General features: G+C 34.5%; 1 protein-coding gene across 1 annotated transcript; it reads left to right on the top strand.

Moving 5' to 3' along the window:
- The first annotated feature begins 14,448 nt into the window (after positions 1 to 14,448).
- LOC111412541 lies at positions 14,449 to 15,466 on the top strand. The gene is made up of 3 exons (XM_023043476.1): positions 14,449 to 14,493; positions 14,540 to 14,634; positions 14,731 to 15,466. The coding sequence occupies exons 1-3, from the start codon at positions 14,449 to 14,451 to the stop codon at positions 15,464 to 15,466; spliced, it is 876 nt and encodes a 291-aa protein (XP_022899244.1).
- The last annotated feature ends 2,125 nt before the right edge of the window (positions 15,467 to 17,591 follow it).

The raw sequence follows: 17,591 nt of genomic DNA, 5'->3' as shown, positions 1-17,591 counted from the left end.
TATAAGTTGGTTTTGTAACGTGTGACAAAATGGAATGATTTTAATTTTTAAGTGATAAGAAAACAAATAATTTAGACATGAACTTGAATTCCACACAAGAAATTAGGACACTGTAAATAATTTGATTAGGTGTTCAGCTTTAAATCATTATCTTCTCAATCATCTGAAGTAATTATAGTTTTAAACTATTTCTAATACTTAATTTGAATAATCCATTAAGTTAAAAGAAAATAATAAAAAGTGCAATGCCCAGTGTGTGTTACAAAACTCGGGCAATGCAATCCAACAATAGAAAATCACACAAAACTACAAATCAAAGTTAAGTTTATTACACTTATCATACCTATTGTTTTTATTGTTAAATTATGGTAGACTATATTTGATAACGCATATTAACAAAAGGTCACACGTCACGTCAATATTTTCGTTAGCAAAAGTTCTACCATGGAAATCTTTCGACTAATTTTTGAAAGCCTTTTTCATACTCGATGAAAGTTATTGGCAAAGTATGTATTCGTGATTACCTCAACAACAGTGATACAAATATATGTTGGTAATAACAAATAGAATTGCCATAGTTGATGCCATCGGTATGAGCACGTATGGTTATCTTCTTTTAAGATAGAGATGACAAAGTGACAAATCGAGGTCGGGCAAACAATATCATTCTCTTCGATTGAAATTTTTACATGGTGGGATGGGAATTTGGGTCGGGGCTCATATTTCAAGATCCTGCCCTACTTATGAATTGAACATAGTAAAACAAGAAATTAGTTTTTTTTTTCATTAATTGTAATTTTGAAAGCCATCCTTGAATATTTTATTTTTGCCTCTAAGATCATGCACATAAGGATCAACTCCCGACAAGTCTACCCACTGTCCTAGAAAAAATAATAGGTAGCTTAAAGTCCAAATTAAGAATTTGAATAAATTGAAAAATAAGTACCACAAAGGGACAAATATCAACACATTATTCAGCCAAATCGCGGCCATTTTTGAATAAATAAATAATTAATATAACCTGATTGACATTTTCTTATCTGTGCTGTGCAATGTATTTTTATTTTTAATTTTAAATTCAATCTACGAGACAATTAGAACATTGGATCCCCCAAAAATAAGGTAAAATCTTAGTACATAATGTATTACACACACGTGCACTTCACTGAATTTCTTGAACTTTGGGATGCAAAAGTTCAAATAGACAGAATAAGCCCAAATTTGGAGCATTCTAAGTCTTCACGTGTTTTTCTGACTCTTTTTTATTTTTTATCTTTTATTTTTTTTTTATTGGTAAATTTGAAAAGGGTATCAAAAGAAAGAGGCGGAATTAAGATACAAACATATTTGTCAGTTATTTTTATGATATTTATTCAATTAAACATGCTAATCATATTTAGATGGACTTTGAGAAAAAGGCAGGCAAGAAAAATTATCCTTAGATATCAATTATGTAGTAAAAATTCAATGCTTGTAAGGTATTCACTATAAAATAATTCTATTTATACCGAATTGATGGTACTGAAAGTTGTCCACTCTCTCACAATGCATGTGGGCCCAATGTGAATATAAAAATTCCTAAATGTGATCCCCACCCTATTGTGAGTAATAAGTAAAGAATTAGGTAAAAAAAAATTATGTACAGATAACATTGTCCTTCACTATCATATTTAGAGAACTTCTATTTAAATCAGTTAGTTATATGCGCGTTGCACATTATGCCGTGTAAACTTCATTCTTCCTCGTCCACAAACAGCCTCATAAAAATAAACAAGCATAATTAATGTGTTTTTCGTGTGAATTCTTAAAAAAAAAAATTGTGCTGAATATATTGGGATTTACCATGTATAAGATGGTCGAGAAACAGATCTTATAATTAATAAATTTTGACATCCTTTACTGTTTAATAAGTTGGCAACAATAAAATGATGATCCTTAGGATATTTTATTAATAAAATGACACTTGTATTATTGTCAAGTGTCAAACAACGAGTCAAAAATTAGTGTACAAATAGAAAAGTTCAATGGTTAGAATCTTGTTACATGTGCACTATGGTGTACACTTCAATTTACACTTTACCACGTGACATTACTTTATTGGATAATTTAAATTTGAAACAATTTTCACATCCATTTGACACTTGACAACAATGCAAGTGTCAAACAAAATGTCCAAAATAAATGTACAAATAGCAAAATTCAATTGGTAACGACCTTGCCATATGTACACAATGGTGTACACTTTAGTTTACACTTTGCCACGTAACATTACACTCTGGGACAGTTTAAATTTCAAACAGTTTTCCCACTTAATTGACCCTTGATAACAACGTGTCAAAAATCAGTGTAGAAATAGCATAGTTCAATTGGTAAGTACCTTGCTACATGTACACTATGGTTTACACTTTAATTTAAACTTTACCACGTGATATTACCGTGTTGGACTGTTTAAATTTCAAATAGTTTTCCCATCCAATTGACACTTGACAACAATGCAAGTGCCAAACAACGAGTCAAAAATTAGTGTACAAATGGAAAAGTTCAATGGTAAAAACCTTGCTACATGTACACTATGGTGTACACTTTAGTTTACACTTTGCCACGTGACATTACTCTATTGGACAATTTAAAGTTCAAACAGTTTTTCCATTCATTTGACACTTGACAATAATGCAAGTGTCAAACAACATGTCGAAAATAAGTGTACAAATAGCAAAGTGCAATCGGTAAGGACCCTGCCACATGTACACTATGGTGTACACTTTAGTTTACACTTAACCACATGACATTACCCTGTGAGACGGTTTAAACTTCAAACAGTTTTTCCACCCAATTGACCATTGACAACAATGCAAGAATCAAACAACGTGTCAAAAATTAGTGTACAAATAGCAAAGTTCAATTGGTAAAAATATTGCTACATGTACACTATGGTGTACACATTAGTTTACACGTTGCCACGTGACGTTACCCTTTTGGACAGTTTAAATTTCAAACAGTTTTCCCATCCAATTGACACTTGACAACAATGCAAGTGTCAAAAGTCAGTGTACAAATAGTAAAATTCAATCGGTTAGACCCTTGAGATATGTATACTTTAGTTTACACTTTGCCACGTGACTGTAACGCCCCGACCCCTTGTGGACCGGAATGCTACTTACTTTACTAAATTAACCGGTGGTTTAATCATAGGAGAATATGTTTTAGCGGAAGTTTAATTTTTACAATGATAATTTTAACAACAACCTTTCGAATACTTTAAATAAAACACTGAATAAAAAATAACGGAATGTAATTTATTTGAAGAAAACACAACTTGTTCTCGCGTTCAGTGTTATTCAAATACTTTAAAGAAATAACATTGAAAACGTTCACAAAAATAAATCTAAATAACTTGTTCACCGGGTTTTCCATGAGCTCGCTGCACCACTCTCCATCTTTTCCATCATCCAGGCCCACGGTAGAATCATATCAATCTGTAGAGAAGGGGTTAAACCCGTGAGTTAAAAAAACTCAATAGATATCATTTGTGCATTCGTGATCAAGCTATACATTTCAAAACTGTAACTTTAGAAACCTTTTCATAGTAGGATTTCCGGTAGAATCCCAAACACGTAGAGTCATGACTTAACACGACGCCTCGACCGGAAGTACATGCCGTACACGGAGGTACCGTTAGACATGGAGGTGTATGCCGTACCGAAGGTACCACTAGACATACAAACATTAACATAAATCTTCATTTGCTAGAAACTTATAACTTAACATGAATTAACACTTTGCACCTCTACCTACCTTGATTGATGCTTTGAACCTTGTTGAAAAATGCACTTCTTTGATGTTTAAAAAAAAACACTTCATTGAGAATTGATGCTTGGAAAACACTTCTTGATAGCACAAAAACTTCTAGGAAAAAATAATTTTCCTCCCTTTCCTTTCTCTTTTTTCTAGACTTGAAAACTCTCTTTTATGCTTAGAAACTTTTGTCTTGGTGTGAAAAATGTGTATGTATTGGGGCCTATTTATAGGTGAAAATCTCATAACTTAAGGGCAAGTGAAGGGCCTAATACTCATTAATACGGGTGCCATTTATGTGGGAGTTATAGGTTTAAGAAGGTGCTAGAAAATCGTGTAGGAATTTAACTTTTCATATTCCGCGTATTTCGGTTGATACTGTATAGCCTTTAGTATTTATATCATAACTTCTTCTCCCGCTATCTGATTGAGGTAATTCAAAGTGCATTGAAAAGCTAACTCAAAGAGCTACAACTTTTCTTTAGATATCATTTTCCAAATAGAATGTTTTCTATGTCGTAAATGGGTCTCAAATGAGACTAAAAATCTGAAGTATACTTTAGCCATCCAATATTCATGTCTTAGTGCCACTAAGGTGTTTAAAATTATTTGGGGTTCTATAGTGGCAATACCATGTTGGACAGTTTAAATTTTAAACAGTTTTCCCATCCAATTGACGCTTGAAAACAATGCAAGTATCAAACAACGAGTCAAAAATTAGTGTAAAAATAGAAAAGTTCAATGGTTAGAACTTTGCTACATATGCACTATGGTGTACACTTTAGTTTACACTTTACCACGTGACATTATTCTATTGGACAATTTAAATTTCAAATAATTTTCCCATCTATTTGACACATGAAAACAATGCAAGTGTCAATCAACATGTTGAAAATAAGTGTACAAATAGCGAAGTTCAATCGGTAAGGACCTTGCCACATGTATATTATGGTGTACACTTTAGTTTACACTTTACCACGTGACATTATCCTGTGGGACAGTTTAAATTTCAAAATGTTTTCCCACCCAATTGACCCTTGACACCAATGCAAGTGTCAAACAACGTGTCAAAAATCAGTGTAGAAATAGCAAAGTTCAATCGGTAAGAACCTTACTACATGTACATTATGGTGTACACTTTAGTTTAAATTTTGCCACGTGACATTACTATATTGGACAGTTTAAATTTCAAATAGTTTTCCCATCCAATTGACACATGACAACAATGCAAGTGTCAAACAACATGTCAAAAATCAGTGTACAAATAGTAAAGTTCAGTCGGTAAGAACTTTGCTACATGTATACTATGGTGTATACATTAGTTTACACTTTGCCACGTGACATTACCCTGTTGGACAGTTTAAATTTATTGTGTACATGTAGCAAGGTTCATACCGATTGAACTTTGCTATTTGTACCCTGATTTTTAACAAATTGTTTGACACTTGCATTGTTGTCACGAGTCAATTGGGTGGGAAAACTGTTTGAAATTTAAACTGTCCAACATGGTAATATCACGTGACAAAGTGTAAACTAAAGTGTACATCATAGTGTACATATGGCAAGTTATTTAACGATTGAACTTTGCTATTTGTACATTTATTTTCGACACATTGTCTGACACTTTCGTTGTTGTCAAGTGTCAAATGGTTGGGAAAACTGTTAGAAATTTAAACTGTCCAACAGGATAATGTCACATGGCAAAGTGTAAACAAAAGTGTACACCATAGTGTGCATGTAGTAAGGTTCATACCAATTGATCTTTGCTATTTGTGCACTAATTTTTGACATGTTTGACAATTGCATTGTTGTCAAAGGTCAATTCGGTGCGAAAATTGTTTGAAAGTTAAACGGTCCAACAGGGTAATGTCACGTGGTAAAGTGTAAACTAAAGTGTACACCATACTGTACATGTGGTAAGGTCCTTATCGATTGAACTTTGTTATTTGTACGCTTATTTTCGACACGTTGTTTGACACTTACATGTTGTCAAGTGTCAATTCAATGGGAAAAATATTTGAAATTTAAACCGTCCAGCAGGGCAATGTTACGTAGCAAAGTGTAAATTAAAGTGTGTACACCATAGTGTACATGTTGTAAGGTTCTTACCGATTGACTTTGCTATTTGTACACTGATTTTTGACACGTTGTTTGACACTTACATTGTTGTCAAGTGTCAATTAGATGAGAAAACTGTTTGAAATTTAAACTGTCCAATCGGGTAATGTCACGTGGCAAAGTGTAAACTAAAGTGTACATGTAGCAAGGTTCTTACCGATTGAACTTTGTTATTTGTACCTTGCTACATGTACACAATGGTGTACACACTTTAGTTTACACTTTGCCACGTGACATTACCCTGTTGGACGGTTAAAATTTCAAACAATTTTCTTATCCAATTGACACTTGACCACAATGTAAATGTCAAATAACGTGTCAAAAATCTGTGCACAAATAACAAAGTTCAATCGGTAAGAACCTTGCTGCATGCACACTATGTTGTACAATTTAGTTTACACTTTGCCACGTGACATTACCCTGTTGGACAGTTTAAATTTCAAACAATTTTCCAACCCACTTGACCCTTGACAACAATGCAAGTGTCAAATAACGTGTCAAAAATTAGTGTACAAATAGCAAAGTTCAATCGGTAAGAACCTTGCTGCATGTACACTATGGTGTACAATTTAGTTTAAACTTTGCCACGTGACATTACCGTGTTGGACAGTTTAAATTTCAAATAGCTTTTCCATTCAATTGACACTTGACAACAATGCAAGTATCAAACAACATGTCAAAAAAAATCAGTGAACAAATAGCAAAGTTCAATCGATAAGAACCCGCTGCATTGATGCTATGGTGTACACTTACACTTTACCACGAGACATTTCCCCATTAGACAGTTTAAAAATCAAATAGTTTTCCCATCAAATTGACACTTGATAACAATGCAAGTTCCAAACAACGCGTCGAAAATTAGTGTACAAATAACAAAGTTTAATCGGTACGGACCTTGCTACATGTACACTTTAGTTTACACTTTGCCAAGGGACATTACCCTGTTGAAAAGTTTAAATTTCAAACAGTTTTTCCATCCAATTGACCCTTGACAACAATGCAAGTGTCAAACAATGTGTCCAAAATCAATGTACACATAGCATAGTTCAATCGGTATGAACTGTGCTACATGTACACTATAATGTACACTTTGGTTTACACTTTACCACGTGACATTATCCTGTTGGAAGGTTTAAATTTCAAATAGTTTTCCCATCTAATTGACACTTGACAACAATGCAAGTGTCAAACAACGTGTCTAAAATCAGTGTACAAATAGCAATGTTCAATTGGTAAGAACCTTGCTACATGTACACTACAGTGTTCACACTTTAGTTTACACTTTGCCACGTGACATTACCATGCTGGACGGTTTAAATTTTAAACAGTTTTACCATCCAATTGACATTGGACAACAATACAAATAGTAAACAACGTGTCAAAAATCAGTGTACAAGTAGCAAAGTTCAATCGGCAATAACCTTGCCACATGTACACTACGGTGTACACACTTTAGTTTACCCTTTGCCACGTGAAATTACCCTATTGCACAGTTTAAATTTCAAACAATTTTCCCACCTAATTGACTCTTGACAACAATGCAAGTGTCAAATAACATGTCAAAAATCAGTGTACAAATAGCAAAGTTCAATCGGTAAAAACCTTGCTGCATGTACACTATGGTGTACAATTTAGTTTACACTTTACCATGTGACATTACCCAATTGGACAGTTTAAATTTCAAATAGTTTTCCCATCCAATTGACACTTGACAACAATACAAGTGTCAAACAACATGTCAAAAAATCAGTGACCAAATAGTAAAGTTCAATCGGTAGGAACCTTGCTGCATGTATACTATGGTGTACATTTTAGTTTACACTTAACCATGAGACATTACCCTGTTGGACAGTTTAAATTTCAAATAGTTTTCCCATCCAATTGACACTTGACAACAATGCAAATGTCAAACAACATGTCGAAAATCATGTACAAATAGCAAAGTTCAATCGGTAAGGACCTTGCTACATGTACATTATGGTGTACACTTTAGTTTACACTTTGCCACGTGACATTACCCTATTGGACAGTTTAAATTTCAAACATTTTTCCCATCCAATTGACCCTTGAAAACAATCCAAGTGTCAAACAACGTGTCAAAAATTAGTGTACGAATAGCAAGGATCAATCTGTAAGAACCTTGCTACATGTACACTATGGTGTACACTTTAGTTTATACTTTGTCACGTGACATTATCCAGTTGGACAGTTTAAATTTCAAATGGTTTTCCCTTCCAATTGACACTTGACAACAATGCAAGTATAAAACAACGTGTCAAAAATTAGTGTACAAATAGCAAAGTTCAATCGGTAAGAACCTTGCTACATGTGTACACTTTAGTTTTACACTTTGCCACAAGACATTACCCTGTTGTACAGTTTAAATTTCAAACAGTTTTCCCATCCAATTGACACTTGACAACAATGCAAGTGTCAAACAACGTGTCAAAAATTTGTGTACAAATAGCAAAGTTCAATCGATAAGAACCTTGCTACATGAACACTATGGTGTACACTTTAGTTTTACACTTTGCGACAAGACATTACCCTGTTGTACAGTTTAAATTTCAAACAGTTTTCCCATCCAATTGACACTTGACAACAATGCAAGTGTCAAACAACGTGTCAAAAATTTGTGTACAAATAGCAAAATTCAATTCGTAAGAACCTTGCGACATGTACACCTTAGTTAACACTTTGCCGCGTGTCATTACCCTGTTTGACAGTTTAAATTTCGAACAGTTTTTCCGTCCAATTGATACTTGACAACAATGCAAGTGTCAAACAAACGTGTTAAAAATCAGTGTACAAATAACAAAGTTCAATGGTAAGAACCTTACTACATGTACACTATGGTGTACACTTTGGTTTACACTTTACCACGTGACATTACTCTATTGGACAATTTAAATTTCAAACAATTTTTCCAACCACTTGACACTTGACAACAATGCAAGTGTCAGGCAATGTGTCGAAAATAAACGTACAAATAGCAAATTTCAATCGTTAAGGACCTTGCCACATGTACACTATGGTGTACACTTTAGTTTATACTTTGCCACATGACATTACCCTGTTGGACAGTTTAAATTTCAAAAAGTTCTCCCACCCATTGATCCTTGACAACAATGCAAGTTTCAAACATCGTCTCAAAAATCGGGGTACAAATAGCAAAGTTGAATCGGTAAGAACCTTGCTACATGTACACCATGGTGTACACTTTAGTTTACACTTTGCCTCGTGACATTATCCTATTGGACAGTTTAAATTTCAAATAGTTTTTCCATCCAAATGACATTTGACAACAATGCAAGTGTGAAACAATATGTCAAAAATCAGTGTACTATTAGCAAAGTTCAATCGGTAAGAACTTTGATTCAATCGGTAAGAACTTTGATACATGTACACTATGGTGTACATTTTAGTTTACACTTTGCTACATGACATTACCCTGTTGGACAGTTTAAATTTCAAACAGTTTTTCCATCCAATTGACACTTGAAAACAATGTAAGTGCCAAACAACGTGTCAAAAATTAGTGTACAAATAGAAAAGTTCTATGGTAAGAACCCTGCTACATGTACACTATGGTGTACACATTGCCACGTGACACTACTCTATAAACAGTTTTCCCATCCATTTGAAACTTGACAACAATGCAAGTGTCAAACAACATGTCGAAAATAAGTGTACAAATAGTAAAGTTCAATCGGTAAGGACCTTGCCGCATGTACACTATGGTGTACACTTTAATTCACACTTTGCCACATGACATTACCCTGTTGGACAGTTTAAATTTCAAACAATTTTCCCACCCAATTGACCTTTGACAACAATGCAAGTGTCAAACAACATGTCAAAAATTAGTGTACAAATTGTAATGTTCAATCGGTAGGAACCTTGCTAAATGTACACTATGGTGTACACTTTAATTTACACTTTACCACATGACATTATCCTGTTGGACAGTTTAAATTTCAAACAATTTTTCCATCCAATTAACACTTGACAACAATACAAGTGTCAAACAATATGTAAAAAAAAAAATCAGTGAACAAATAGCAAAGTTCAATCGGTAAGAACCTTGCTACATGTATACTATGGTGTACACATTAGTTTTACACTTTGCCAATTGACATTACCTTGTTGGACAGTTTAAATTTCAAATAGTTTTCCCATCCAATTAACACTTGACAACAATGCAAGTGTCAAATAATGTGTCAAAAATAGTGTACAAATAGTAATGTTCAATCGGTAAGAACCGTGCTACATGTACACTATGGTGTACATTTTAGTTTACACTTTTCCACGTGATATTACCTTGTTGGGCTGTCTAAATTTCAAACAGTTTTCACATCCAATTGACACTTGACAACAGCGCAAGTGTTAAACAACGTGTCAAAAATCAATGTACAAACTGCAAAGTTCAATCACTAAGAACCTTGCTACATGTACACTATGGTGTACACGTTTTAGTTTACACTATGCCACGTGACATTACCCTGTTGGATGGTTTAAATTTCAAACAGTTTTCCCTTCCAATTGACACTTGAAAACAACACAAGTGTCAAACAAGGTGTTAAAGATTAGTGTACAAATAGCAAAGTTCAATCGATAAGAACCTTGCTGTATGTACACTATGGTGTGCACTTTGCCACGTGACATTACCCTGTTGGACAGTTTAAATTTCAAACAGTTTTCCCATCCAATTGACACTTGACAACAATGCAAGTATCAAACAACATGTCAAAAAAATCAGTGTACAAATAGCAAAGTTCAATCGGTAAGAACTTTGCTGATACCATGGTGTACACTTTAATTTACACTTTACCATGTGACATTTCCCCGTTGGACAGTTTAAATTTCAAATAGTTTTCCCATCCAGTTGACACTTGACAACAATGCAAGTGTCAAACAATGTGTCGAAAATCAGTGTACAAATAGCAAAGTTCAATCGGTAAGGACCTTGCTACATGTACACTTTAGCTTACACTTTGCCACGTGACATTACCCTGTTGGACATTTTAAATATAAAACAGTTTTCCCATCCAATTGACACTTGACAACAATACAAGTGTCAAACAACGTGTCAACAACCAGTGTACAAATAAAAAAGTTCAATCGGTAAAAACCTTGCTACATGTACACTATGGTGTACACACTTTAGTTTACACTTTGCCCCGTGACATTACCCTACTGGACGGTTTAAATTTTAAATAGTTTTCCCATCCAATTGACACTTGGCAGCAATGCAAATGTCAAACAACGTGTCAAAAATCAGTGTACAAGTAACAAAGTTCAATCGGTAATAACCTAGCCACATGTACACTATGGTGTACACATTTTAGTTTACACTCTGCCACGTGACATTACCTTGTTGGACAGTTTAAATTTCAAACCATTTTCCCACCCAATTGACCCTTGACAATAATGCAGTGTCAAATAACATGTTAAAAATCAGTGTACAAATAGTAAAGTTCAATCGGTAAGAATCTTGCTGCATGTACACTATGGTGTACAATTTAGTTTACACTTTGTCACGTGACATTACCCTGTTGAACAGTTTAAATTTCAAATAGTTTTTCCATCCAATCGACACTTGACAACAATGTAAGTGTCAAACAACATGTCAAAAAAATCAGTGAACAAATAGCAAAGTTCAATCGGTAAGAACCTTGCTGCATGTATACTATGGTGTACACTTTAGTTTACACTTTGGCACGTGACATTATCCTGTTGGACAGTTTAAATTTCTTACAGTTCTTGTAATGTCCCAAAATTTCATAAATCAGAATTTAATTTATGCTTGCTGTATTTTAATATTTTGGAAGTTTAGGGAGTAAAATATATATAAAGTAAACTTCATTATTTTTGGGTGTTAAAATGTAGATGTTTACGGAGCGAGAATAAGTATATCAATATTATACTTGTTGGATAGCTCGCAAATAATCACGTATACTAGGTTCGAGAAAAAATTATTTTAGAATGAGTTAGACCAAGTTATTGTAGTTCTAAGGATTTATGTTCTTTTTGTAATTTATTAAGTGGTTTATTGATTTTAAATATGGCAGTAGGCACGTGTATGGGTAATTAAACATAAACTAATCTTCTTATTTAATTAGGATTTGTGATTTAATTAAAACTAGAGTTAGTCTTTCTTTCATTCATTCATTCTTTTATTATTATTAAATCTTTTTTTTTTTTATTGAGAATTGCAAATCCCACGGAAACTCTTCTACCCAATCCTTATCTAAATTGTGGGACACGGTTGTGATAAGTTAGTTTCATAACAACTTAATCTGTGAAATTTTTCGGGATAAATACATACAGCAAGAAATTCGAGTAATTCCCTAGAATATATACAATACACGGTAGAACACTATAGAATTAATTTTGCACGTACGAGGCGGAATACAATTCTTCACGTCTATAGTTAGAGAATTTGGAAAAGTTTTGTAACGTGAATCTTGTTTTGTCTTCCAAACATTTAAGCAAGTCAACAAGGTAGAATATGAGGTGCAGTATTTTTATGTCCCGTTTAATTATTTTTCTTTCATGTTGATGAAATTTTATACTCATGAAAGTTAAAATTATGATATGATATGCTATGATGTGAATGATATGGCCATTCCAGTACAACAATATGATATGAGCTCTTACCGAATTTTAAAGATATGAGACGGTATGATTTTCTGATGCATGTTTTAAAATTATTATACGGGATCGCACCATTAATTTTATATCCTATTGAGTATTTCCATGTACTCACCCTTTTACCTACTCCTCACAGATTAGAACGGGTTGTTGATTGTCGGGCGATGCGGTGGAGTTGTGATGCTAGAAATTGTGGAATTCAAGATAACTAAATTCTGAGTAACATGATTAGGAATTTTTATTTATTTATTTTTCTTTGCGTTATTTCAGTTTTATCTTCATGTTAAATTTGAAATTTAATATTTGGAACATGGTTCAGTTAATTATGTTTTCCATAGACTTTATTTATTTTATAGATGGAACTAGAAAGATTTTTATGTAAAATGTTTGACATAATTTATTTAATTTTGAAATAAATGTTTTAGTAACGATTTTAAATCTTTAAATTTTGGATCGTTACAGTTTGGTATCAGAGTATATGTTCAATTTCCTGTAGACTCACGTATATTTTCGTAATTTAAAAAAAAATTGTAGACGTGAACAGTGACGATCGTTGTTCAACTGTGAACAGTGCATTGTTCACGTGAACAGTTTAAAAAAAAAATAAAAAAATGGAGAGATGTGAATAGTGATTGTCATGGTTCACACGTCACTGTACAATGTGAACAGTGATACAACTGTTATGATTAAAAGTGATTTTCTTAAAAAAGGGAGAAAGTAGGTAATTAAATTTATAATCTTTAGGTATGTTTGAGTTGCCCGTCAGGGCCTTCCTTAAATATTAATTTAATATACTTTTATCTACATAAAAGAATTCAAGCTAAGAGCAAGTGGTAAAAAAAAAAAAAAAAATTCTAGATTCACGTGAACAGTGTTTAAAGAAAGAAAGAAAGGGGTGTTTGGGTGTTTTGTTTCACGTTTGGTTATTACATAAAGTTTGAAGCCTATTCTTCTTTAATCTAAAAGTGCGACATAGACCCATTAGCTACTTCAAAAAAAATAAAATAATAATAAGAAATAAATAAATAAATAAAATGAAATAAAATAAATTTTGGAGATTATTTTAAATGAAAAATACATATAAATATGTATATGTATGTATGTATGTATGTGTTTTAAATGTCGCATGTAATGAATATTTATTGTTAGTTGTTTAATTGAGTAGTGTTTTGTTAAAAAAAAAAAAATTATATTTTCTTGAAGATCTATGAATTTAACGATAACGTCAATTTAAAGTTATTAAGTATGTGAGCGATTTTGGCACTCAACGACCACCAATCAACCACCCTCCAATGACTCTAAGGTACGTAAAGGGGTAAGAAAATAAATGTACTTAGACATTTTGCATAATTTAAATATTTTAAATTGCATATCTTTAAGTTTTTAAGATTATTTTTCTCGCTAAATTTATGATATGCATACGATAAAATAAGTATAACTTGTTAGTCTTAGTACTAGAATGTAACTGGTAACTTCAAATTAAATTTTATGAAATGGCACCACCTACTCACACAAAATTGATGCGCGATTTACTACGGGAGGTACAAGAACTTAGTAGATAGAGGCAAGCACCGCCACAACAAAATGCACCTCCATTTGTCCCGGGAGCTGTTTCAGTGGTTGAGCAGTTTCGTAGGTACAAGCCTTCGACTTTCGATGGTGGTTCTGACCCACTGGCTGTTGAGGAGTGGATTAGAGGTCTAGAGCGCATCTTCCGACACATCGCTTATAGGGATGCATAGAAAGTGCTATGCGCAGAATTTATGTTTGTTGGAGCAGTTAGTCACTGGTGGGATCTGTCTCACACATTAGGACGGAAGAGCAGCAACGTAATTTGACTTGGCAGCAGTTTAAGGAAGAAGTAATGGCAAAATATTTCCCATGGGCTTTGAGAGACTTCAAGGAATCAGAGTTTCTGTAGCTCAGGCAAGAAGACATGTCGCTTACTGATTACGAAAGGTAGTTTGAGCAGCTCTCAAGATATGCCCCGCATTTAGTGGATACTGAAGTTAAGAAGATTAGGAGGTTTGAAAATGGACTGCGCCCTGAGATCGGCATGATCATTATGTCCCATCGTTTCACATCATATCGTGAGATGTTGGAGAGAGCCCATGCTATTTCATATCAAAGGACAACATTTAGATAGTATGTCCATTAGAGCAGGGAGTCGTTGGGAAAAAGAAAGTGGAGTGATCAGAACAAGAATAGACATAACTGGCAAAATAAAAGGCCAAGCACAGAAGTTCGTATTGGTGGGACGAGTGGGAGTATTACACCCTGTCCTAAGTGTAATAAACTCCACAGGGGTGAATGTTTACTTGGGAAGAACATGTGTTTCTGCTGTGGTAAGCTCGGACACATTGCTCTCAATTGCACAGAGCCTCCAAGGAAGAAGGATGATGATCAAGACAAGAATAAGAAAGCAAAGGCTCGAGTTTTTGCATTGAATCAGCATAAGGCGGAGCAGGATCCGAATGTGATAGCAGGTATTCTATTATTATCTGATGTACCTGCTTACATACTTTTTGACTCTGGGGCTACAAATTCTTTTATCTCTGCATCCTTCGTCACTAGGTCAAACTTTGCATGTGTGAAAACAAATTATGAATTAGAGGTTAACATCCCTTCAGGAAGAACTCTTTGTACCAATTGGATGACTAAGGCTATGAAGTTAGAGATTGATGGGAAAATAATACTAGTAGACTTATACCTTTTGGAGATGAAAGACTTCGATGTTATTTTGGGCATGGATTGGTTTGGACTTAATCATGCAGCATTCGATATCACGAGAAAGAAGTATTGTTTCACAGACCGGGAGAGGAAGAATTTCTTTTCTTTGGAGCAAAGTTTAAGTCTTTGCCTCGTTTTATATCAGCTATTCAAGCGGAAAAGATGTTGAAAAGGGAGTCATGTCAAGGATTTCTAGTTAATATCACCAGTCCCCAACATACAGAAATGACTGTTAACGATATTAACATTGTGCAAGATTTTGCAGAAGTATTTCGAGAAGATTTACCAGGCATTCCACAAGATAGACAAGTGGAATTTACAATTGATTTGGTTTCTGGAGCAGCATCAGTATCTAAGGCCCCGTACCGAATGACACCGAAAGAACTTCAAGAATTGAAGTTGCAATTAGAGGAGTTGTTGGAGAAAGGTTTCATTCGACCAAGTGTATCTCCTTGGGGAGCTCCTGTACTTTTTGTCAAGAAGAAGAATGGAAGTATGAGGATATGACTATCGGGAATTGAATCATCTGACCATAAAAAATAAGTACCCGTTGCCAAGAATAGAAGATTTGTTTGACCAGTTAAGGGATGCTACAGTGTTTTCAAAGATCGACTTGAGGTCAGGCAATCATCAGCTGAAAATCATGGCAAGCGGTATACTAAAAACTGCTTTCAGGACCCGTTATGGACACTATGAATTCACTGTCATTCCTTTTGGTTTGACCAATGCTCCAACTGTATTTATAGATCTCATGAATAGAGGGTTTCATCAATACTTAGACCAATTCTTCATAGTATTTATTGATGACATACTCGTGTACTCCAAAGACAAGAAACAGCAAGAGGAACAACTTAGAGTAGTACTTGAAACCTTGGGGAATGAGAAATTATATGCCAAATTCAAGAAGTGCGAATTTTGGCTTGATCATGTAGGTTTCCTTGGTCATGTGGTTACCGCCCAAGGAATCGAAGTAGATCCTGCAAAAGTAGAAGCAGTAACAAATTGGCCAAGGCCGAGCAGTGTGGGTGAAGTCCGTAGTTTCTTGGGATTGGCTGGTTATTATAGAAGATTCTTTGAAGGCTTCTTAAAAATAGCAGGGCCGATGACTTAGCTGACGAGAAAGGGGGTGAAGTTTCAGTGGACAGAAAAATGTGAGAAATGTTTTCAAGAACTTAAGCAGAGACTAGTTTCAGCTCCTGTATTGACGATACTAGATGGCTTTGATGGATTTGTGATTTATAGTGATGCCTCCAAACAGGGTTTAGGCTGTGTACTGATGCAACATGGAAAAATAGTTGCTTACGCCTTGAGACAGTTGAAGTAGTATGAACAAAACTATCCAACACACGACTTGGAGCTTGCAGCAGTAGTTCACACCTTAAAGATATTGTGTCATTATCTCTATGGTGGGAAGTGTGAAATTTATACAGACCACAAGAGTCTCAAATACTTTTTCACACAGAAGGGGAGACGGTTGGAGTTGGTGAAAGATTATGACTGCACGATTCATTACCATCTGGGTAAGGCTAATGTAGTCGCAGATGCCTTAAGCAAAAAGACGGGATCGTAGTTAGCAGTTTTACCTACGGTGCAGGAACACTTGATGAGGGACTTTGAGAAACTAAGATTGGAAGTCATCACACTGCCAACTTAGACTGCAGCAAGGATAAGAGCATTTATGATTCAACCCACTTTTCGGGATCAAATTAAAAAAGTATAGGATAAGGACCCGTTTTTGCATAAGATAAAAGCTGAGATTGGTACAAACAATCGTATAGAATTTGAAGTATCTGTAGATAAAGTATTGACTTTTAAAGGAAGGTTGTGTGTACCTAAAGATGAAAGTATAAGAAATGAGATATTGGAAGAGGCTCACTCTACCCCGTATTCGGCACATCCAGGTGGTACGAAAATGTATCGAGATCTTCGAGATACATATTGGTAGAGGAACATGAAGAGAGGAATTGGTCTATTCGTTGAAAAATGTATTATCTATCAACAGGTCAAGGCAGAACATCAAAGGCCATCAGGGCTATTGAAACCGTTGGATATTCCCGAATGGAAGTGGAAACACATAACGATGGACTTTGTGGTAGGCTCCCGAGGTCAGCAAAAAGTCACAATGCTATCTGGGTAGTGGTGGATCGTCTAACAAAGTCAGCCCATTTTCTACCCATCAAAGTAAACTTCAACATGGAACAGCTTGCACAGTTATACATCAAAGAGATAGTCAGATTGCATGGAGTTCCAGTCACCATTGTTTTAGATAGAAACACGAGGTTCACATCTAAATT

The sequence above is a fragment of the Olea europaea genome, chromosome 16, assembly GCF_002742605.1.
Source record: "Olea europaea var. sylvestris chromosome 16, O_europaea_v1, whole genome shotgun sequence".
Taxonomy (NCBI): domain Eukaryota; kingdom Viridiplantae; phylum Streptophyta; class Magnoliopsida; order Lamiales; family Oleaceae; genus Olea; species Olea europaea.
The sequence above is the reverse complement of the archived record's forward strand: the minus strand, read 5'-3'. Positions and strand labels throughout refer to the sequence as shown.